This window comes from Stegodyphus dumicola, chromosome 3 (genome assembly GCF_044657685.1).
Source record: "Stegodyphus dumicola isolate Sdum_Otavi_A_Nest chromosome 3, ASM4465768v1".
Classification (NCBI taxonomy): Eukaryota; Metazoa; Arthropoda; class Arachnida; order Araneae; family Eresidae; genus Stegodyphus; species Stegodyphus dumicola.
This window is the reverse complement of record NC_140770.1, coordinates 56,198,378-56,224,105: the sequence shown is the minus strand read 5'-3', so window position 1 is coordinate 56,224,105 and position 25,728 is coordinate 56,198,378. Positions and strand designations below refer to the sequence as shown.

At 29.9% G+C, this 25,728-nt stretch overlaps 1 protein-coding gene across 5 annotated transcripts in view; it reads right to left on the bottom strand.

Annotated features, from left to right (window-relative positions):
* Positions 1-25,728, bottom strand: part of unc79 (UNC-79 domain-containing protein) — a 167,990-nt gene that overhangs the window by 57,320 nt on the left and 84,942 nt on the right. For all 5 annotated transcript variants that reach the window (XM_085812910.1, XM_085812912.1, XM_085812911.1 and 2 more), the window contains 7 exons: positions 23,318-23,484; positions 18,933-19,081; positions 18,543-18,700; positions 13,787-13,968; positions 11,690-11,891; positions 8,478-8,654; positions 7,833-7,958 (listed from right to left, as the gene is read on the bottom strand). In XM_085812910.1, coding sequence (XP_085669036.1) covers positions 7,833-7,958; positions 8,478-8,654; positions 11,690-11,891; positions 13,787-13,968; positions 18,543-18,700; positions 18,933-19,081; positions 23,318-23,484 — 1,161 coding nt within the window. The remainder of the gene's footprint in view (positions 1-7,832; positions 7,959-8,477; positions 8,655-11,689; positions 11,892-13,786; positions 13,969-18,542; positions 18,701-18,932; positions 19,082-23,317; positions 23,485-25,728) is intronic.

Below are 25,728 nucleotides of genomic sequence, written 5' to 3'. Positions count from 1 at the left end.
ATAACAGAAAAAGGGTTCGTTATGCTAAAAGTGACGATCATGACAAAGTGATGATTGAATGGGTCAGACAGCATCACAGCGAGGACGTGCCATTGACGGGTCCAACACTAATGGCTCAAGCCAACATATTTCATGAAGAAATTAACTTAAACACTGAGTGCACATATTTAACAGGTTAGTTAACCAAATTAAAAAATCACCATGGTATATCGCCAGTTATTGGATTTTGTAAAGAAATGTGGAGATGCGGTAATAAATGAAGATGATATAACAGAAGTTTTTCATTGCAACGACAATGCCCCAATCATCAATCATTTAACGGACGGCGAAATCTGTAGACCCAGAAAATACTGCTTCCGATAGTGAAGAAGACAGAGAGGTTATTGAAAACAAAAAAATTTCGATTGGCAAGTTAGTCAGTACTCTCGACACATTACAGGACATGAACAGTGGAACTTTGTACTTGAACAAGAAATGATGTCTGTTTATAGAATTAAAGAGAAAGTATTAGGACAAAAAACGAAGCAACTTAAACAACTTACATTGAAAGAAATGTGTAATAAAGTAAACAAATAAATATTAAGCTTTTTTTTTTGTGTGTGTAAATTTTCATACCCTTTAGATCATAACTGCTCTTTATTTTATAAATTACAGTTTCATGTTTTTAATTGTATAATTTCTGCATGCCATCTTACCAGATTTAAAGATTTAAATTATTGATCTATAACCCGGAAAAACCCCTAATTCGGAATCGCTGAAGTCCTGACGAGTCCGGATTACGGACTTTGTACTGTAATACTATTCTGATCAATATATATAAAATATAAAATTTAAATTTACTGCTCAATATTTATTACATTCCCTTAAAAGTAATCCCCTTTAACTGCAATGCACTTATACCTTTTTTTTAAATAAGGATTCATAGCAAATTTCTTTTTATTACGTCATTAGACTCAAAATGGTGACCAGATAATAACAATTTTAACCATAGAAATGAGAAAACATCCAGGAGAATACAGAGCTTGTAAAGCTATATTTGTTAAAACTGTGGCCATAAATTTACATATAATATGAACATTTTGAGCACAGGCATTATTGTCATGCAAAATGATATCACAGTTCAGGTGGTTTTCTATAAATTGCTTCACACGAATTCATTCAGAGCATTATTAGTTTGATTAATTGACAGAAATTAATGATGCAAAACACAATGGCATTTGAAGAAAAGTATCCATATTACCTCGATTTTTTAACAAATCTCACATAATCTTTTCAATATTGCTTCATCTTTCAAGTGTGATTCATTTGATTAAGCTGTTTCTATATATGAAATATAAATCTATGTCTCATCAGTAGTACTAATGCATGTTAAGAAAGATTCACCATGAGATAGCATCTCCTGCGTCTCTTGAATAATGACAAAATTCAACATTTTGGAGCAACCTGAAAATCATCATACCTCAGGCACAAATGATTCTTCAAACTTGCTCGACAAAATACAAATGATAAAGGAAAATTGTTCATTAATATCCCTAAATGATCATTAAACAGCAAATTTCCTCTTTTATCACATTAAATGAATGACCAACCATAATCTGCTTCATTTAAGCCCCACAAGTGGTCAAGTGATTAAAGCCCCTCAATACTGGGAACTCTATCTGGGTTTAGTCCTGGGCAAATAGGCTGACTACATGGTTGATTTTTGTGGCTATGTATGAAATGAATATGAACCAGTTTCTCTCAGAAAGTCCTCCACCAAGGTATGCCTTCCCTTGGGCAGAAGCCCTTGCGCGTTTAATCTAACCTACCTCATTTAAAAATTCTTGTTTTTGATAAGAAATCAAAAACAATTCTTGCTGCTCTCAAAGCCTTTTTTCAAACATAAACAGAAATTCCATTTGGAACAAAATTTAATGTATGTTCTTCATTTTCACCATTTTAAGAATTTGCAAAGGTAAATTTCTTTATTAATTTAATATAAATTTATTTTGAAACAGTAAAAGAACCTGAAATAAGGTTTTTGGCAAACGCTGCTGAAAGTCATAACAGCTTCTGGGGGGGGGACTTTGCACTAATTTTTCACAGGAGCATATTTTAAATGAATCCTTCCTGATACTTTTAAATCACAATAGCAAAATGCAAATGATGATGTAATCCTACTTAATGGTTAAAATGAGCTTCTGTGTAGATATACATAAGAAATAATCTTAATATGTAAAAGTTAAAATATTGCAACAGATTTTTGAATATATGTAAGTAATTTTAGTGAGGTTATGTTTGAGAATGAAGCATTGTTTTTTTGTATAATGTAATATGAAATGCTTGAAAGAAATGATGCTCTGCCAGAAAAATCAGATTACAAGGGGCAAGTCTATTTAACATTCAGTAAATGGCTATCTCACAAAATTGGCGATGATTTTGGCAAGAGATTGTATAAAAAGTCGCTAAACTTGGTGACCATTTGGCGGCATTTTGGTCCGGTCTCTGTATAACTATAATTGGTACAGTAATTGAATGATTGTAACTGATCTCTATTGTAATGGTAATCGTATCCAGTCTTCATAATGCCTTTCAGTAATTTCTAGAAAAGGAAGGTACTAGAGCTTTCTCATTGGCTGGGGAAAAACTATATAAGATATAAGACAGCATTAGTTTATCATAGTTCAGAGCAACTTTGGAGTATTGAGATATCCATGAGGGCTTCGCCTTACAGATACGGATTGCACTACAATGTGTATAACATTCTTAGTAGCTTGTAGTGTAGCTATTAATTGTGCTCTGTGGTACTGAGAAGAAGTTCTGAAAGTTTCCAATATATATATATATATATTGGAAATTTGGTGATATATATATATATATATATATTTATATTTTAGTCAAAATAAATTAATAAGCTATCATTCGTTCTCTGCACATTCAATCTATTACAAACCCGTATGCACACAACAGTATAAAAACATACATATTCTATAAAAATTTTTAACATTTTTTCAGGTCATTGAAACACTGTTTAAAGGCAATTGGAACTATTTGCAAAATATAAGTAACATTTGATTTAATATCCAAGACATTTTCATGTATGTCCTTTCATAGTCATCTTAAGTTTCGGAAAAAATAGGGGAAAAAAAAAATTGGGAGAATATGATGGGTGATTTATCACTACAACTGAATGCTTAGCAAGATACTGTAGTGCAAATAATACTCTACAGAGCCTAGCATTATCACATAAAAGACACAAATGCCCAGAATCAAAAAGTTCCCTCCTAACTTGCCTTATTCTGTTTCTTAATAATAATAATAATAATAATAATAATAAAAAAAAAAAAAAAAAAAAAAAAAAAAAAAACCACCTTTCTTGTAAAAATACTAATTAATTAGTTAAGTTTTAGGAACAAGTTCATGGTGAAAGTCCTTTGTAATCAGAAAACGCAATTAGCATCACCTTAGTCTTTTATTTTCACAATGATGCTTTATTTATTTATTTTGTATGGAAGAAAACAGTTCTAGATCATATTTAGACAACAGTCTCAACTTTTCCTATCATACATTTTAAGAAATTGCTGGCCTATCTCACAGTAGTCAGCAAATCTTCACAGCAAGCTATTCTGTCTTCCTTTTCTTATTCTGTCAAATTGAGCATAATCTTTCCTCATTTTCAGATTTTCAATTAAAATTAATCTATAGCTTTCTTTGCTTATCCCTTATGTCTGAAAGTTGCTGAGTTCTCACATGGATATCAGCTTTTACCAAAGACTGTTTTTTCTCTACATTTTCCTCATTCTTTATTCATCTTAAGTTAAAGAACACTCCATTTTTTTGGTTCATCATCAATGCTTTTACGTTCAAATTTAAATGTGATTTTACCACTCATATGCTTGTGTTATTATAATGCATTTTAATACACAAATAACACAATAACCAGTTTAAGCTGACTTTATAACAAGAGATGTCATTTCTAAACATACATTCATTCTTTCACTTTTTTATTTCATAATTTGGTCTTTCAATTTGCTCAGTTACTTTATAGGTCCATCTTGGGTATGAAATAGAAACAATAACATTTTCTGGATGTTAAAAAAACAGTCACCATACATAAAATTTTCAGAATTTTTTTAGCTTTCCTAAAATATGATACACAAATTTAACAAAAAAGCACAAGGTAATGTTAAATTATTCATGCATTCACAGAAATTTGTTCAGTTTTCTGGTTTGAGTGTATTTTTCATTACAAACACAGCTTCTCTTTAATCAAATATTAAGCCATTTTACCTATTTTTCAGTGCTTAATATATCTTTATGTGTATATAGTTTGAGTTCAAAAGAAATGAGTTTTTTGATTTGATTATCCTATCTGAGGAAAAAGGTGTAGGGCCTATTATTGGCAGCGTTATATTAAATGTGAAAATATTTGCAGCCTAAGTTGGAAATCAAATTTTGTAAGAAAGCTAAAAAGCTTAAACAGTGGTATAAATATTTAAATTAAACAAAGAATGAAAAATAAATGAAACACCCTTGCTTAATCTTCACACAGAACTTGCCAAGGGTTAGGTATTTAAAATATTAAAACGGAATGATGAATGAGTGCCGAACAACATGTTTCATTCTTCTCAATACTGTAAGATCCACCGCTGTAATTTCCTGTTTGAAAAATTATTTCTCAAATAGTCTCACACTGTTGAATAGTTCTCCATACATGTTGTTCCCTACTCTCTGAATTATGACCAAAAAAATTGAATAAATTTAAAAACAAACAAATTAAACTGAAAACATACAAAATATAAAATCATAAAAAATTGAAAGAAAAACTAGTTAAACTGTACACTAAAACTTCCAAAAACGCTATTCATATAAATTATGAAAACTTCCCAGTGGTCACAATTACAAATAAATATCTGATGTGAACACCACATAACTTTCATACACAGCCTATTATATTATGCACAATTGTTTGCTGAATTTCATTTAAACTTATTTCCTTGAATTTCACTAGAGATATATTTATTCAGTTCTCACTATGCAGCAAGTCAAAAGTACATAAAAATTCAAAGCATCTTCATCAAAAATTGCAAAATACAGAAAAACATAAAACACCAAATACACTTAAAAACAGTTTAAAAAAACACTTTTTACAATTATTTTTGCTGCATTTCATTTAAACTTATTTCCTTTTAATTAGAGATATAGTTATTCAGTTCTTACTTTGAGGCAAGGCAAAAATACATAAAAAGTCAATGTATCTTCATTAAAACTTGTAAAACACAGAAAAACATAAAACACCAAATACATTTAAAAACAGTTAAAAAAAAACATTTTTTCAATTAAAATCAGAATTTCTACACAAACACAAACAATTTCCCCAATGGGCAGGAACAGAGATTTTTCGATGACAGACAGATTTTATAAAAAAGAGAATTCTGTCTGTACATATAGATGCCATGCAAAAACATCATTCTAATGGATTCGAGAGCAGTCAAAATGTATATTCTCACTGAAATATGATACCCAAAATTTTTCACAATTGCAATACTTCCTTTTAAGTACAAGAAAGTAAAATTCAGTTGACTCGTTAATTTGAGGTATTATTTTTTTAACTTTTAAATGTTGTTTACTTGTGAAAAAAAAAAGTAAAAATGAGAACCAATCATTTATGAGCTATTAAATTTTAAACTAAGTAGTCTTAAAGGAATAAAATATTAGATTTTAAAAACTGCTGAAAAAGATCTTGCTATAGCAATCCAGGCATATCTCGCAAAATGACGTTAATTTCTTATTTGAAATGCATGTGAAAAGGCAGGTTGTCAAAATTCTTCAATCTAAATGCATGGGAGCAAGGGTTTCAAAAATTAAAAGCATCTTCCATTGTTGAAAAGAGAAGGTGGAAACAAGTATTGGGTACATGAAACAAAAGGGGAAGATGTTTTTCCAAAGTTGTGTATTTGGCATACTCTTGGCTGAAAAACATCAGTGCAATCATGAGGCATCATTAAATGTTAGCAGGAGAAAACTTCCGGTGGAACTTGTCAAGTCAATTTGGAAGAAAACTGGCTACTTATTTCAAGTGCTAGAACTATGATTCAAACTAATTCTAGCATACACACATACTATATATAATTTGTCAAGTACTTGAATGTCATAATTTTAGTCAACTTCAGTTGTAAATGGCCATTGTTTATATTTAGTATCTTAAGTTAATAATTATTTCTTTTCCTAAACATTTGATGAATATTTTAGTGGAGTTTGATCTGGTCTGTTTACTAGTGTAAAATTTGCATTGCTGAATAATATATTGACAGTAAGTGAATTACTCTTCCTTCTGTACATAAAAAATTGGTACTATTCGGTTTTGAGGGCCGTAAAAAATCGCCAAACTATTGTTGATGCCAGTGCGCCCAAAACTAATTGCGATAACCCTAACGCAGGAAAGGAAGTATAATAGTAAATAGCTATCTAAGATTGATGTTTTAATTTAGATGAAAAGTTAATTTCATATAATACTTTTTATTATTATAATTTATATAAAAAAGGCTAAACATAACTGAATGGAAGCATAAAAGTAAATAACTATTTCAGATCATTATTATAATTTATATAAAAATTGCTAATAATAACTGAATGGATGCCTGCATCACTATTTCGCTACCAAGTTATCGCTAAAGCATAATTTCATCTCGTTGGTTGTTCAAACATAATTTTCTATAATGAATGATGCCTTTTCTTTAAAAAAATTCTCGGTAAAGTGCAGAATCGCCCACTTATTTGTTTGCAGCTTTTTACAAGGGTAAAAACAATTGCATTTTTGTCAATTTTCTTTTACTTTTTAAGTGAAAATAGGTCGATGTGTACATAGATAAAGTCAAGGGTGTGCGCAGTGCCATTTTCGTGCAATTTGGCGATTTTTTTTAAGTGAAAATATATCGATGTGTACATGGATACCGAGTATGTGCAATTCTTAAAAACGCATCAAGTAGTGGGTGATTCTGCACTTTACCCAAAATTCTATTGCTGACTTTTCGTCATGGACAAGTCCAAATTGTGAAATACATAGGATATCAAAAAAAGGATTTAAAAATTAAACTAGTATTTCAATGGCGTCTTAAGAAATATAGAACTATATAAACTTACGCAATCTGAAATCAGCATGTACGTTAGATTTGGCGCACTGTTAAATGGGCGCTTTTGCACATACATTTTCGCTGCAATTTTTTTACAGTCCTCAAAACAGAATAGTACCAAAAAATCTTTAACTCCAGATTAAGATGTCTGATCATGAAGTGTGAGCTCAAATTATATTCATCTAAATTAGCAATGATTACATTATATAAATAAGCACAGTAAGGCTAAGCTCAAACAAAATATAGCCAAATAAATTTTACAGACAGTGCTACTCCTGTAGGATAGACAAAATTCAGTTTTAAGTTATAGTTAAATCCATATAAAAGCTCGTTTTAAGAGAATTTATTAAAGTTAACTTCTTTAATAAGAGTAATTCTAATTTTTGGGTGCAAATGAAATATATATATTTAAAGCAATAAAATCTGATAAAATTTATTAAAATAAATCAGAAAATTCTCCTTCTTGAAGAAGAAAGAATTGCAAAAAGCTTTTCTGGAAACACTAATGCATTTCCAAAAAACGGTAATCAATCTAAGGATGAATTCTACTAAATTTTAATTCTTATAAATTTACTTACATAATTGCTTTTACAGCATTTCACAGTATTCTAATTAATTGATTAACACTATATTAAAATATTTAAATATAAGAAATACACAGAGGAATAAAAAGTAACAAATTTAAGCATATACACTGCTAAGAACCTACAATACACTTACCAGTGAAAAAACTGTTTGGAAAATGCTGAAAAGGTCCAAGTACTCCAACTGAACTTCCTACCAAACGAGAGCTTTTACGCTTTAATACAGGAGCAGAAGACTGCCGTTCATATGATTTATCTTTATCTTTAATAAATTTGTTCTCATATTAATTGAAAATAATCGGCAACAGCATTTATAAACAGAAACACATGCATAAAATAAAATATTAGACTATAAAAAAATATATGCATGAAATAAAATAATAAAGTTATGCTTGTATAATCTATTGTCATACATAAACAGTATCACTCGCATAACACAGATATTTTATACAGTTGTAGAATTTTAAACCAATCGTTTAATATTAAAAACTAAAATAAATTAAGATGACTTAACAATTTAAAATACATAAGAAATTTTAAAAAGTATAAAATAAATATATCACTACTTCTATCAATGAAATAAGCACTGCAAAAAAATTAAACCTTTGATTGTTATGGACATATTCTAACATTGTTCAATAATGCTCCATCAAGAAATCATCAAAAAAATTTCAATTCTAAAATGCTTTCTGAAGAATAGTTTCTCCCCCAGCCCACCCCAAAAATAAAAGATAAAAAAGAAAAAGGTAAATAGAAAAAAAGCTAAAAAAGGAAAACTTACCAATTTTATCTTGGCGATGTAACATAGCACCAGGAGCTGAAGCTGACCTTTTATATGGCATTTTCTCACCAAAACTAGATGTTAAAGATCTAGTACTGCTAGTATGAGATAATGATTCATGTGCTCTTTTTAATTTCTTTTGGAACATTTCACTGTTTACATTTGTATTTTTCAGATCTATAAGATATGAATAAAATTGATAAATTAAATAATCTAGCATACACAGAAAGATGTCTTTCATAAAATAAAAAGCAAAATTATTAAAATATTTAAATTTATGTAAATTAATTATTTTTTTCCTCCTAGCAGAAAATGGAAAAAGTAAACACATGTATTCAAATCATGCATCTTCCAACTGTTTGTTGCAAAATCTACCACTTATTCCATAAAAGCACAGATTGGGGAAATGTGATATTTCTTTTTACATTAAAATACCTACTGCCTCTGGTTCTAGTCATTAGATTTAGAATGTAATTTATACAGTAACCCATTCATCTCCCCTCCCCCCAAAACAATAATTTCCAATTAGAAATAATAAAGGAATAAATATGGTAAAAAGAAAAGGATTAATAATAAGGAATATAATTAACTAAAAAAAAGTTAAAAGAAAATACCTAGTTCGTATGCTAAAAAGTTTCTTAAATACTGTGGTTCTGTAAAAAAATTAACATAAGCAAAATAAGGTGCAATGAAATGTGTAAAGATTAAAAAACAATACAAACCCTTGAATATTTACAAATAAAAATCAATACTAACAGTAAGCAATATGCTAATCAAAGTAAAGCATATTTAAAACATTAGAATAAAGTACGAATAAATGATTTAAGCAAAAATATAAAAACTAAGAAGCAGTAAATGGTAGATTAGCCTAATTCAAATCTCGTTTTTTTTTTAAAGGTTCCCCCCCCCAAGTTTTTGGATAGGTCTTTTTCCATTTGTTCTTTTTACTTTAATTAACTAAAAAAGAAGTTATTTTAGAAAAACTTTTATTAAGACATAAATATGAATTATATAAGCACTAAAAAATTAGTCATATCAGCACTAAAAAGTGAATCATATAAGCACTGAAATTAGAAGATAAAGTCATTGAATACATATAGTTGTTAAGTCTAGTTCATTTCTCTAGTAAAACAAACTGGCTGGATAGGTATTTTATTTTCCTAAACATAACATAACTATGATCAACTGGCCTTATTTCTCCATGATAATAATACTTTAACACATTTTCTTAAATAAATTCCCATTTATATGCATATTAATTTTGATGGTAAAATAATGCAATCATTTAAAATTTACATTTCATAATAACTAAAAAACAATCTCGAAGTATTTGAATCATTTTTTCACTTTTATTTTTAGTTTCAATAATTGTATCAATATATTTTTAATCAATTTCCAAAATAAATACATTTTTTCAATTAATTTTCCATCATTTAATGAATAAAAATCAAGTCCTGAATGATCTACAGTTAATTTTAAAATTTAATATTATTCCTCTACAAATATATCATTTGAATAAAAATAAATTTCAAACTGTGTTCATTATTAGGATACATAAAAATAAACAAAGATAAACCAAAGGATTTTTTACAGAAGACTTTTTCCAAAGAAGATCCACATTTATGTTCCATTCACCCCCCTCACAAAAGAAAACATATCTGGCTTGATCCAGAGAACATCAATCCAATTTCAGTAAGTCCAAGCTTTAGTGATGAGTTCGATTCAGCCTAGTTCTCAACATGCATTCTTCTATAGAAAGCTTGATACCATTCCTCCAATAGCAGCGACAGATGCTATTGTGGTGATACTGTCATGGTGCAGGCAAGCATTATATTGGACAGTTATGCAACACTCTACATGTGAGAGAAGTCCCCTGACTGATTAGAGTTCTGTGCACAATGTTTCAGAGATACAACTGGATATCAGTCCTTTTTTTTATGGATGAGAATATTCATTCACTTAAGTGAGATATTTAGTCAATGAATTAGCCAGCCAGATCTTCTCATCTGAACCACACTGATTATGTCTAGAACTGATATATCCCAGAACATGATTTATACATTATAACATAATTGATATATCCCAGAACATGATTTATACATTATAACATAATTGATATATCCCAGAACATCATTTATACATTATAACATAACTGATATATCCCAGAACATGATTTATATCAAAAAAGCATGTTAATCATATTCTGGGAAGTGGTTGACAATTTTCTAGAAGCCAACAACAGTTTTAGTGCAGAAGTAAATGCAACTGCTACAGGTCCCATCATCTCTTTCACTAATTGCACGATGACTCATACTATGCAATCTATTCACCTATTAAAGATATCATACCTTCTATTAGCCTCATTTTGGATGACATCTTGCAATATTAGATTTGAATATTGCTGCTTTTATTAGTCTTATTCACGATCACACTCTGTATGGTATGAATTGCTGCCTAATATTACTCTGCATCCATGACAAATCTTATTAAAAAAACATGTTTTTTCTCTTAATTTTGTATGTACATATATATAAATAAAGCTGAATTTTTTAAAAAATTTTGTGTGAGCCATCTATTTAAGAAAACTTTAAAAAAAAAAGCTTATGCATTTATAAAAATCACAGATCAATTCAATTCATGTACCAGGAGATACTTGAAAATGCCCTAAGCTAATGAGAATAAGAATGCTTAAAGAAGAAAAACAACATATTAATTGATAAAATGTAGTACAAAAAATAAAAGCATATAAATAGGAGGAGGGAAAAGGTTTGTTTTGGTTTGGTTTATTGAGATTACGGCAAAGCACACTAGGGTTATCTGCCTAAGGGGACACAAACTAAACTTCACTACAACACAAGCTGCAGAATGTCCAAATCAGGCAAAAAGCATGAGGTGGCACGTTAAAGATAATGTGCGAATCAACAGTGTTAGCAGGTTATAAAGAAATGCTAGTGATTGCAAAACTCGTATATACAATTAGTCAGTAACATTAACATGAATAATTACTAAAGCAGTTAAGAAAAAGAAAACACAGAAGCAAAGGAACATGGATGGTGTAACAAGATAATGGGGCATAGAGAAATTAAATACATGGGTTACATATACAGATAGTACAGAAGTTAGGTAATATGCCTTAACACGGCCAATGGCCTCTTCTTATTTACATTATCACAATAATCATAATTTAATACAGGAATAACACCCGTATATACCTCTGACATATGATATATCACCAAGTCTCTCCAAAATTATCTGATCTTCAAGAAATAATGTATCAAAACGATTCAGGAAGAAATCCCAAGTAAGAAAACGCCTGTTTGTCAGATGATTATGAATTTGAAATATTGTCTGCAGAATCATAGGTCGATCCATAACATTACAGTCAAACTGCACTTCTAAGCACCAGACAAATAACTGGGAAAAAAAAAAAAAAAAAAAAAAAACTTTTAAAAATACATAGCAAATCATACTGTATTTAGTTCTTTTTAAACTTAAACAAAGATGCATCTACATTATATATGCACACTCTTTTCTAAAATGCGGTATAATTTTAAAATCTAGCATACAGAAGGATTCACATTCTATGAACTAATTGGAAATATTACACAAATTTCAAGCAATGCAGTGCCAGGCTAATTTTTTTATAAAAAACTGAATTGGATCATTGCATATACTGTTTGTTTAGTAATGTTATTTTTAAAGATGTGAAATATTGCCTTTTAATTTTTTTAAATTTATGGTTAATCCCTGTAAAGGAACTAGTTTGCATCTGTAATTACAAAAAATTGTTTTTATTACAACAGTAACTTTTATTAAAAGCTGCATAAATTGGAAGAATTCATGAGAAAAATTAGCAAACAACCCGATAAAAAACACGAAATTAAAAACAACAGATTATTTATTAAAAAACATTATTTAAACTTAACTTCCAGTTTAAAAATCGTTATGTGAAATATTTTCAATATTACTGATAATCCATTGGCATTATTCCTCATAGAATAGCACTTATTTAATGAACATTTACTGTTAAAATTCTTTTACATAATTTATAAAAAGTCTCTGACACTGCCGCTTTTGATACTGCACCACTGATACCGCTGTTAACTCCATTTTAAGAATCTCTTAAAGGCAATTATAATTGACACAGTTCAGTTACATAGCAAATCATTTTCTAGAACAGAAGCTTTCAGTTCATTGTTTCTGCTTATAATATGTTATGCCCACTTATTTTAATATTATAAAACATATAAGTAAAGAAAAGAAACATGCATGTTTACTTCAGACGTGTGAAAATTTAAGACATAAAGGGAAAAAAATAATTTAAAAAGAAAGAAGTGACACAGTTCAGATTCACTGATTTAATATTATTTTTCTACATTGTTTAGGTTAAGCATGGTTTACATTAGGTGAAATATGTTTAAGTGGAGATTTAATCTCAGTTAATGAAAGCACAAATAATGTTCTTTAAAAAATAAACTGATTATATATAGCTAATAGGGAAAAAAAAAAAAAAAAAAGGAATGTAATTTTCCTGTTTTAAGGTAATCTGCACCAAATCATCTTCAGAATATAGATAAAGCTGCCAATGTTGTCTGTTGGATTCCATTAAAATTAATATGTATTGGTCTTATTGCTTATAAGTGTTCTTGTTTGCAAAGCTCTAAATTACATCATCCTATTTTATTCTTTTTCTATTTAAATATCAAGCTTAAAAATATATTGCTTATGTTTAGAAAAATTTAGCACACAAAATTGAGTTAAAATGTGTTTGCTTACTGGAAGTAAGAAAATATATTTCCTCACTAGAAGTATGTCTCCTCATATATCTTCCTAGAAAAACAGTTTGGTGTGTGAAGTTTTATAATAGAGATCCAATAAATTTAATAACTATTTTTAATTCTTAAATATTTAATAAATTTCCTAAATTAAGTAATAAGGTAGATTACAAAATACAAATTTTCCTTTAATAATTATTCAAACAATTTAATAATCTATCTTGAGAAAATACAAAACAATTCTAAAATATGTTGATGCTATCATTTCTATAGAAAATATTGGATAAGAATGTTAACAATTTCAAAAAATGTTAGTGAAGTTTTGTAAGCAACATTTTATTACCTGAAATTTCAAGTTACAAAGAAGACATTTACAAGCAATACCCCCTTAAACAAACTTTTCTTTTAATGCTAAACATTAAAACTACACAAGGGAAAAGTTAAAATTTCCTTAAAAAATTTCTGATGCTTATTTTTACCAACATGTAAGGAAAAAATATTATTATATTCATTATAACCTTTTCATGAACATACCTTTAGAGATGGCGTTTTTATGCTTTCCAAATTAAGTAAAGCCCTTTGAGAAATAGTTGGTTGCTCATCATCTAAACTATGAACTAAATAAGAGAAAGCACCAGCAAGTGCAGACTGCAGTAGAGGACTGTTTTTTACGGTTGATACATCCACAAAGTGGGCAATCACCGTTACTTTTTCAACTGCTCAGTAAATAGAAACAAATATATTAAAAGCACATATTACATGCATACACATCTGATTTAATTCTGAATGTGGTGTATAAATTATTTTACAATAATGTATAAATAAATCCAAGCTTAAGGTTTCAGAAGAATAACTTAAATATATATTATACAGGTATAGGTATATAAAAGAAAAAGAAATGTTATATAAACTAAATATACAGTTTTTAAATTCTCCAAAATAAATGCATTCTAGTTTAAGCAAAACTAATTAAGAGCACTTTCTAACCGCAAAATGTTAAGAAAAATTATTATAAAAATCCATTAAAATGAAATTTTAAAATATTATAATTTTTCAATCACTTTACTTTTTGAAAGTAATGATCTGGACATTTATGGCTATCTTTAATCTTTAAAAATGAAACATTGATCATACTAAGAATCAAAACAATATAAAAACACTTCTTATCTTTTTTAAGTTTCAATACAATTTTTACATAGATAAATTCAATTTTCAATCCTTTTCCAATATCCATGTTTTTAATTTATTAATGCTGTTTACTGGTTGTAAAAATTTAAATGTAGTGGATATTTAGTGAAGAAAATACATTTTTTAAATGATAATGCATACTGTAATTTTACATGCAAAAAACTACTATATTCCTATTGCTAATCTTTAAATATTTAAATCTAGAGTGAAACCTTTATAAAATGACTTGACACATAGAGTAATTCCTTATTGTGCTTATTAAGACAGAAAGTTATCAGACAAACAGAAATGGTTTTTTTATAGAATGGAATTACAATATGGTTAAAATTAGTTTTATTGTTATTTACACTCTGTAAAGCCAGTTTCAAAATTAAAATTCACTGTCATGGAAATTCAATGCTAGACCATCTACACATTACAATACCTTTTGAAGATTACTCCCTGACTCTTCAGGTTCAAAAAGAATACATATAATACATTTTTTGCTCATAAACCAATTACTTTATATAAAAAATATGGAGAAATACATATAGCTATAAGGAAAATAACCTCCATTTGTTTGGTATAAGCATGTGGTTTACTGCAGCACTAAAACACCTACACAGAAATAGCTATGTTGTCTCATACCATCACAAACTGTTCTTGTGTTCAGTGTCCAATGTGTACTAAGCAAAGAAAGATAGCTAGTTCAGCTGATGCTCCTGCAAAAATGCGAGGTTTGCATGTGTATTTTTTCTTTTTAGGATGACAGACAGCATTAGCAAAATCCACCACAAAATAGGTTCAGTAAATGGAGACAAGTTGATTAATGAAAGTTACATGAGGGAATGCCAGAAATTTTAAAACAGATAATATGATATGCATGATTATCATCAGTCATGACAGATGATCTTGTTGAACTAGTGCAGAAAGTGATTCAAGTGCACTGCTGCTTCATAGTGCTGAATCTGTCTCATGAATTACCTGAAAACGGCAGAACAAGATTCAATGAGAATTGTGATGCTGAAGCTAGATCATCATAGGGTCTGTGCACATACCAAATCCTCATTAAAGATCACAATATGCATTGAATGGACTAGGCACAACGGCATAAGTTCACAAAGTTTATTTTATCATGCCTCCCTACTGTTAAAAATGAAAATTCCTATACCCCCAATTTCCCAATAATAAAAATATTATCTACCTACAAGCATTATAAGAAGTAAGAAAATAACAAATAAATCAATGAATCAGATGAGCTTGAATATTTTTGACAATATTTCAGTTCTTGGCTGAATAGAAGAAAGTGTGTAAATCACTAGAAATATTAAGTTTGCTTTTATACTTTGCTTTTATTGCTACAATTGCTGAAAACATCCTTTTGTGCAAATAAGTGCTTGAAAATGGTAAGCAAAGTTATAGTACTTGCTGTGATATGCTGGGATAAACTTTTAAATATATTACCCAAAATAATGGCTTATCCATCTTCTCAAAGTCATGTTTGGCTGCAGAATCATTTTTTATTTCCAAAGTTTGCTGTTATAATGTTTCTGGCAGCACATCTATGCCAATGTGAATGTTATAATGACACAAATTAGGAAAGTGACTTTTAAATTCACCAGTGATATTTTATTCTTAGCATCAATATCCTTAAAAAACATCCTAAGCATGCTTCTTCCAAGATTCCAAATAATTTGGGAAAGCAGGAACAAATGCAAGCTAAAATTTTACACTCCCAGAGTTGCAACTATTAATATATGATGTGATAGCATCTCGATCATAAACTATGTCTGAACCTCCACCTTGTAGTTTTAAGCTCACTGAGCTCAATGAATTGAAAATGTCTAATAGATAGGCCAATACAACTAACTTGAACTTTCTTTTTGAAACTCTACATACAGTTTGGTTTAAGTGACAAAAGTAATGGTTGATACTTCGAAAAAATGGAAGCACTTAATTTAAAAGTTGAAAAAATCTTGCTAGCATATTTCCTTTTCACAGCTAGCATATTTCCATTTGAAATAACAGTATTTTATGTTCCATTCCCAAATCTTCACAAAGCCCCCCCCCCAAAAAAAATCAAATAAAGAAGTGTCTTACTTCTTAGTTGATGGTGTGTAACACAGACAGCACCAATGTTGGGATTTTTTTTCTCTTACCATCTGTATTAATCCTGAGTGTTCACTGACACAGCACCAGCTGTGCATATGCCTGTCAGCTTAGCCCTGGTAGTTTATACTTGCAAAAGAATTCACAGATTTCTGTCATTACATGAATTGCTATGGAAGTAATCATTAACTCTGTAGAAAGCAGAACCCTGTCTTTAATTGTTTCATTTTGTATGTACTGAATGAAAACTAACATTTGATAACATTTTGCAATATCTGAACTCTTGTCCAACAATATTATGACAAAATATGATTCTTTCATGAATTACACGAACAGAGAATTTTTTGTCGTCAGCCATATCATTAATATGATAATTTCACAGTGTTGTCAGATAGTGATATTTTCGAAAGCTTTTGTTCATTTTCTAGTCCTAGAACAATATCAGCTGCTTTCAACAGACAGAGTGTGATGAGTGTTTCTCTGATAATATGAGATTTCTTGGCCTCTGTAATGAGCAGTGATAACTCATAAAGCTTTGAGCACTTTTTCAGATGACTGATCAAAGGAACCAGTATTATCCTTTTTTATATGTTTCAAACTTGTACATTTTGCAGAAAAAGTTTCCTTTCAGTAGTTCTTTATGGTGGCCATCTGGAACTACACCTAAAACACAACTGGAACAAAGGTTAAGACAAAAGGGCTAACATAAAAGATGCTTAAAAGGACTTATATTTTTCCTATCTATAACTACACAAATATCTGCTTTTGTTTCTGTAATATTATATAAATTTGGCAGCAAAAACAACCAGCTTATTTCTATTTTCTATCTAAATTTGAAATTTAAACATTGTAAATCTAATTCATCAGAAGATCTAAAAGCCCTCTAAGGCCTTGGCCTCTAAGGATATGGCTGCATTCTTTGCATAGCTCTATTTACAGCACTGTTCATGTTTTCTCAGAGGTTGATTGATGAATAGCCTTTGTAGTTACTACTATTTTGGGAAGAAAATTTTACACATAGGACCTCAATACCAGAAGACCTGTTGTGTTTGTTACACTTAAACAATAACAGACTGAAATTTAAGCAATTCAAATTAGGTTCATGTTAGAAAATCTCCTCGAAATTTAAGGATAACTGGCAGGGTTTTATCTTCACAAAAAGCAAAACTATATTCTGCTTCTTTGAAGAAAAGAGGTCTATGCCATTTGCATTTAAGTTTTGAGAAGAAAAATTATTCTCTTTGAAGAAGAAGGTTCTGTGTCAGTTGCTCAGGAAATTCCCAAACATTTTCTGTAAGTGCAATATAAGACTGAATTTTGCCCAAATTTTTTATTTCAAAATGGCATACTTAAAATTCATTTTTAATCACACAAAATTAAATTAACTTATGTTAGACAACACGTCACCTGAAAATGACAAAAGTAAAGGTTATTACTGCCCATAGATGAGACTAATTCTTAAATGATATAATTTAACATTGCCAAAATCTTGAAAGAACAAGAAGCTTGGTACAGCCAATTCAGCATTCTTAAAACAGACAGTTATTTAAATGCCAGTATTTTGGATAATCTCTTTGTGTGATTACACTCACCAAAATGTGATTATATATGGAAATTTATATCAAGACCAGCTTTGAACAGTATATCAGATGTGGGTGGATCACAGAGATTTTAAGGATAATTTTAATATTTTTCAATGTTTTAATGAATATTAATGCTCATTTTAAAAAAAGCAGCTCTATCCAACCAGCTTATTAGAGATCAAGACATTGTAGGAATAGCCTAGCAAACTAAATCAGCAGATCTTAATTTTATTAATTTGACACAGCTCTTTTTTTTAAAAGTTAGGCACAAAAAATTACTCTCTCTTTAAACTTTGGAGAGTCATCTTAGGAGTCATCTTGGAGAGTCATCTTAAGATGAAGAATGCTATAGTTCTTTAAAATAAACAAAATCATGCTATATGAAATCTCTGCACCATAAATTTGCTACACAAAAAAATTAATGGCCTTACCTGCTGCATATCTTGCTCTCCATTCCTTATTGTGAAAATCATGCTCTATAATTTTCCAAAATATATCCGAACCAGATGGAAGAGTAATAGAATGGAGAAGCAAGGCAGTAGCCAATTGAGCTATATGGGAGAACTCCATCTGAAGAAGTTTCCACAAACTGGAAAAGATTTATTAGAATATCTATAATAATAAAAAAAAATTTAAAAAAGAAGAAGAAGACTGTGTCATGGACAATGTGAATGACAGCTTTTTTTACCAAAAGCTTACATTTAAACTAAATATATAGGCATTTTAATATATTGTCAAATATATTTAAACTTACATCCTATATATTTAAACTGCTAAGATATACAGACTTTTAATGAAGTAAATAATGAAATATGTCATACTTTGCTATCAAAGAATTCTCCTGGCACCAAATAAGAAAACCACGATGATTATGAGCTGCTTTATTTAACACCTCAGAATGCAGACACATTACTTTCAGACATGAGAGAATATGATATAAAACATCAGCATCCTCAAGTACGGCAAGATCCTGTATGAAAAATTCATTCATTTTTTATTTCAAAATATGAAATAATTCTAAATTCATAAATTTAAATAAAAGAAAATTTCAAAAAGCTTTGAATTCAAAAGTACATAAATAATATTTTTAAAAATTCTATACTTGTAATTGAATATAAGGTATAAAATAACCAAAAAATCATCCATGAACATCAGAAACAAACAGACATATAGCATATGACAATCAAACTTATTTCTTGAAGTAATCTCTATCATCAAATACCCTTTGCTAGTGCTCCTGCAGCTGTGCAAATCTGTAAAGATAAAACTTGGAGGTCTTGGTGAACACTCGGCCAAAGAGCAATGTGTTGCTATGCTGAGACAGCAGTGACAAACAGGCTGTCACTTGTTTCTCATTGGCTACCAACAATGCGTGGGATACCTACTTGCTCAACTTGTGCACCTTCCCTGTATACTGCAAGTGAAGTCTGATACTTTCCTTTGAAGCATTTGGCAACTTAATCATATGTTTGACTGTTGCCCTCCTCTATGGCTGCTTTCAGGGCCTCATCATGCAACACCTGTGATTGCCCATTGCAGAATTCATTACAAAGGCTCAGATCATCTGACCTGAATTTTTGAAACCAATGCCTGATGGGGTGTTTGTTTATGCCATCCAAATGCTTTGCATATTCAACAATTTGATGTGGCTGCTGACAAGGCCACATAAAGTCAAACAATAAACTATGAACAAGCTGCTTCAATACCTTCATTTCTCTTCAGCCATGGATGAGCTATGATTGCTGTGTGTGTGCACAATGCATCTGTATAAGTGCAGGTCAATGGTGACACTAAACCACCATTAATTATTGGTACACAAGTCACTTCATTCCTCTCTGTGAGTGTTTCATCAACTGGAGTGTCAAAAATGGCAAGAACTTTTCTGATTATCTTGTAATAATAATTGCATAAATAACCATATATAATTTAGTTAACTTATAATTACTTTGAAGAACATTGTTAACAATAAACAAATTGGATCTGCTTTGAAAACAAGCATTTAACTTGTTACCACTTTTTAATTTAAAATTAATACATGTTTTCTTATTTTGACTTCTTTGAAAATAAGAATTTACCCGCCTTTTTGTTCTGACTTGCCATTTACCTCCCTACACATTTAAAACTACGAATAAAAAATAGCAAATGTCTGAGGTAAAAGAACTGCATATTTGAAGTATTTCAACTATTATTTATAGCTATTTAAAAAATTACTTTTAAGCCTAATATTCCTGTACAAAAAAATAAAAAAAATGTCTAAAAATATTATTCATTTATCTACATAGTTCCCGGTGCTTTCAATAAACTTAACACAATGATCTGCTCAGTAGTGGGTTTCAGTATCAAAAAATGTTTTGTCACAGTTTTCAAGTCGTGTGGCATCCTTGTAATCATCATTATTACTGAAATAACATGCACCATATAAATGCTGCTTCAATTTTTTTTAAATGTCAAAAGTCATTTGGGACAAAGGATAGTAAGAATGTTGAAAATCATGTTTTGTAGACTAGCAATTAGAAACCTGAGCCTCATATGTTGGAACATTGTTATGCAAAAGCACAATTTTTTTTGCTATGTTTGTCATGGCATTTTACATTTATATCTTGCTAACAATAATGCTCATTTTCATGGCAATCTCAGAATTTGTTTCTCATATATTTTCTATTACATATTCCTTAACTTAATACACATTTCTTCAGTGGTCTGGCTTGATCTTTTTTTTAGTTATAGTATGATCTCCTGTCTTAACTATACCATGGCAAAAGCCTACCTTTTGGTAGTGGCATAATAATTATAAGAGACCATGTTATTATGAATATGTGTTGGTATTTGATCTTTATTCATAAGAACTTAACAAATAAATGATGTTTGATATTTTCAGTACTAACAGCTATCACTGACTAACAACATTTAACAGCTTTTCAAAATCGAAACATCTGGTGCTTATGCTTTCCTTTTCATACTTTGAAAGGCTGATGTAATCATTTCACGACATTTTGTCATGCCATATATCTCACACCCCTCACACTTGAAACTTATTGAACTTCCTCATACATATTCCAACCAAGTTTGCCATAAAATGAGTACCAAGTTTTCTTGAGGACTAAACACTGGATGTCCTCGACAAGCTGATCACTTGTTCAGGGCATATGCTTATGCACCCTGGAGCCCGCGGTCAAGAAAGCGGATTTCGGGCAAGGCCTTGGCCCATTAGGGCTGTTACACCACTGAGTTTAGTTTTTTTTTTTTAGACATATTCTATTATTATGAAACATAATAAACATAATGATTCCAGTTCTTATCAATACACACCAGAACATTTTGAGACCAGCCATACATTGTTGTTTATTACTTTGTTGGTAAATTATTAGACGGATATCTTCAGGATCAGGTACATCACAGGCTCCAGCACCTTAAAAACATATAACTGGCTACTGCTGTGATAATGCAATCAAGGTGTTAGAGTTAGTGGAATCTAATGGCATCCCATACCAATAATCACTTGGTACAAAAAACAACAATGAATGAAGTAGATTTTATTTTAGCAAAAGCACTTCAATGTAACTGCAGTAGTGATTCAATGCAATTGAAGAAGGCAAAAGCACCGAGTCGCTAAAAGAGCTCCTACTGAATAAAATTTATATCAGTCAATGTTTTCTTTACACTCAGTTTTAATTGGCTAGTTATTCTTTCCTACTTGATGCAAAATTTGCATCATGCATTTGATACTGGTAATTTGATCATAGCATCAAGAGACACAGACACATCTGTTGTAATGCTGCATTTAAAGCATATGTTTGTTTTGAAAAGGCAATGCAATGCCAGTTACTAATATATGTACAATGTTCATGGCACCACTACAATCACAGGAACCAGTAATTCAATGTGAATGCAACCAAAGCAATGTCCATCTGAAAAGATGCCTTAATACTGCAGGCAATACCTGACTACAGATATGGGTTCTGGTTATTATCTGTACAAATGAGCTCTGAAGAAAAATCCTTTCAGTCATCATTTCAAAATTCTTCCTTGATTAAAGCTTAAAATCTCCCCCTTTAAAAAAATCCTTAAAATAATATGTTTGCATTGCTCCTATTTCTACCATATTCTTTCTCAATAAGGCAAACTGGAATATTTCAAAATCAGACTTATGAGTGAATATAATCGAAGTGTTTTATGTCAGATCTGCATTATCTACTCTTATATTACCCTCAGGAAGCCAATATTGTCAGCCTTGATTTGAACATACGTTGGGTTGTTAATCCCCACCATTTACACATCTGGAAATTTCAGCTAATAGGATATTTTCTTGCATTTTTAATAGTTCAGTAGTGTAATAAAATACAGAATGGAACACAAAATATCAAACACTTCAAATGGCTTGTCAAATTTTAATACACATCTCAAATTAAAGTACTCACTGGTATATGCATGGCAGCCAGTACATAGAACAGATTAAGTATGTTAAACTTCTTAGTTTATAGCAAGATTATATCTTCAGCAGACACTCTCAAGTTTTATAGCACTAATCCCTGGTCAGTCTCTGAAGAAAACTCATAATGATCATTTGTACTACATCTACTCATACACAATGCACTACATCTACTAGTAGACAGCTTAAGATGATCCCACAAAAACGAAATTACATGATTAGGCTGTATAGCTACCACATTGCATCACTCTGAAAATTACCAAGATATAAGCAGGATGTCACAAAAAACTCATATTATGCTAGAAACTCAGAAGTCATGAAAACATTCTGTTTTCCTTGCATGAAAATTTTGAGCTCTGCATGGTGTCACAGATATTCTTAATATTTTCAAGACCATAAAATGTAGCCGTTACAAAATGTTATTTCTTTTTATAAGGATATCTGAAGCAGATGAAGTAAATGCAGTACAATGGCAAACAGCCATTGTTACTATCTTAGGCTCATCACTGAGGATAGTGTCAAACACAAACCTAAAGGTCTGCCTCAAAAATGTTACTATCCAAAAAGGTGGACATATTAAATATATCCCACACACAAACTAGTCAAGCATATTCCAGTAAATACTTTAACATGAACTTTCCTATACTATTTTGCACATTAAAGTTTTATAAACTAGTTTTAGTGCATAACATTTGTATACTCTGCTGCATATTAATAGATGATTTTTTTATTACTTTCTAATGCATTATAATCCCAGGAAGTGATGGAAATTCTAACCTTAAGTAACACATAGAAAAGTTGAAGCTGAGGTGGTAACTCCTCAAGAGTGAACTTAAATTTGCCTTCACTTGTATGCCAAAAAGTTGCATCATCTACACTCTGAGATGTTATCGACTCATTTTCATCAATGAGTAATGCAGCAGCAACTGTGCATTTTGCTCCAGCTAAAAATCAACATTAGTTTAACTGTACTTTTAAGACATAAACAAATAAATGTTACAAAAAATTTATAAAGCTCATGAAAATTAAGATAGATAAGAGTCCAAATTAAATTGGCTCACAGTTTAACCATTTGCGCTAAAAAGATGTGCCATGCACATTGAGATGCTTTTGTCTCAAACCGTGTGCAAAAATGAAAACAACATGGTGTACACATTGCCTAACAATGAGATTGTTTATTTCTCGAGTTACAGCTCTGGATTGCACTCGCAGATGTGGAGAGGCGTAAATGAGACACTTTACCGCTTGTTATATTGTAGCGCACGGCTCCGCAACCGTGAAGTTTAGTCGTAGCGCAAGTGGTTAAGAAACTAAGTCTTCAAAACATGAGTTTAATAACTTGAAATATGTTTACACTACTTATAGGCAGAAGCTTTTCATGAAGTAAAAATTTTTCTTTAATATACTGAAGAATACTAATACTGAAGAAATTTTAATAACTAAATAGGTAGTTAAATAAGCGTGATGAAATTTAAATAAAATATTACTAACCAAAATTGCATGATATATTTGTTTAGAAATAAAATCTATAAATATATATGATTTAAAATTAGGCAAAAGAAGCAAACTTAGTTTGGCATAAGTTTTGAATAAAACTCTATCAGTTTTGAGGGTAATCAGACATAGGAGTTTTCTTCCCCCAGCAACAAAATTTTTTTGTTCCTAAAAAAAAAAAAAAAAAAAAAAAAAAAAGAGGAACCTATGTCTGATTACCCTTAAAATTGATAAATTTTGTTCAGAATCTATCCCAAATTAAAGTTGCTTCTATTTTTGTAATTTAACATTTTACAGTAGCATGTTTCTTTTACAGTTTATATGAGTTAATACAAAATAATGATAGCTGATATAAATTATGTTGAGATTAAAATATAGATTTTGTTCAATCAGAGATAAATTTAATTACAGAATACTTCAATTTTAAATATATAGTAAATTTGCCATGACTGTAAGTCTACAGATGCTTCAACAGCATAACATCTATTATCCAACAGTTCCTAACTCATGGCATATATCCTGCATTGTACAATAGTATTGTTCGCAAATTGCAAAGTCATTCCCCATTTGTATACAAAAATATGGAAAATGCATCCCTTATTGTGATCAGCAATAAGCTAATGTTAGCAAAATATTATAGAATCAGTTAACATCATCAAAATAATCTAAAATTAATTTTTTAAGTTGAAGTAATGTTGCCAAATAAAAGATAAAATAATCAAACAAGGTTGAAATAAAACAGAGACCACCAAATAACACAGCTATGTTGCCAAAGATGGGATTAAGTCACCAAGCATCTCAATTTTGATTTAAGGTAACATAAGGTCTTGGCATCATGTCTCAGAAAGATAATAAGGAACTGTTTTAAGCACATCATCATTTTAATAAAAGGAAAAGTAAAAAAATAAAATAAATAAATAAATAAAAAATAAAAAAAAAAAAAAAGAGATGAATAAAAAATGTCTCTAACATGAATTATGAGGAATTGAAGCCTTATATTACTGAAAAACTTCAAGCTGCAGATTCGTTGACAAGATGAAGATATCTGCCTGTCACTTTCTGAAACAAATCCAAGCACATCATGTTGACAAAAATAATCAATTTACTATAAATGCTGAGATGAGAGATGGCCTATGAGTATCATTCAAATAATTTCCAGAACATTCAAATAAATTCCACTGGTACAGTTTTGAATTAGCCACATGATCAGCATTACACAAGCCATGTGACATAGCTCATTCTAGAAATGGCCCAGTCTAGAAAAGTTATTATTTTTAGAATACATAGAGGAAATACCCAAATTAAAAATGAGGAATGAAAAGGCTATTACTAAATTAAATTATACAGTTGATTTACATATTTTTTAACTTACATATATATGAAAAATACTTTTTAAGAAAATAACAATTTTTTTTTAATTTTTTTTTTTTTTTTCAAAGTTTTTATTTTTAAATGCTGTATTTTTTCTCAAATTTATAGATAATACTTATTATAAAAACATGATATTGTATAAATTGAATAAATAATGGGGTTCATCAAAACTTATTTTTTCCCCACAACTTTAGTTTTAATTTCAAGAAAAAACACACATCATTAATATACACAGAAAGAAAATGTCTCTCATATACTGTTGAAGGGCTAGATGGATCTGCACTTTCCTCCATTGCATTCCTATGATCCACAAGCACACATAA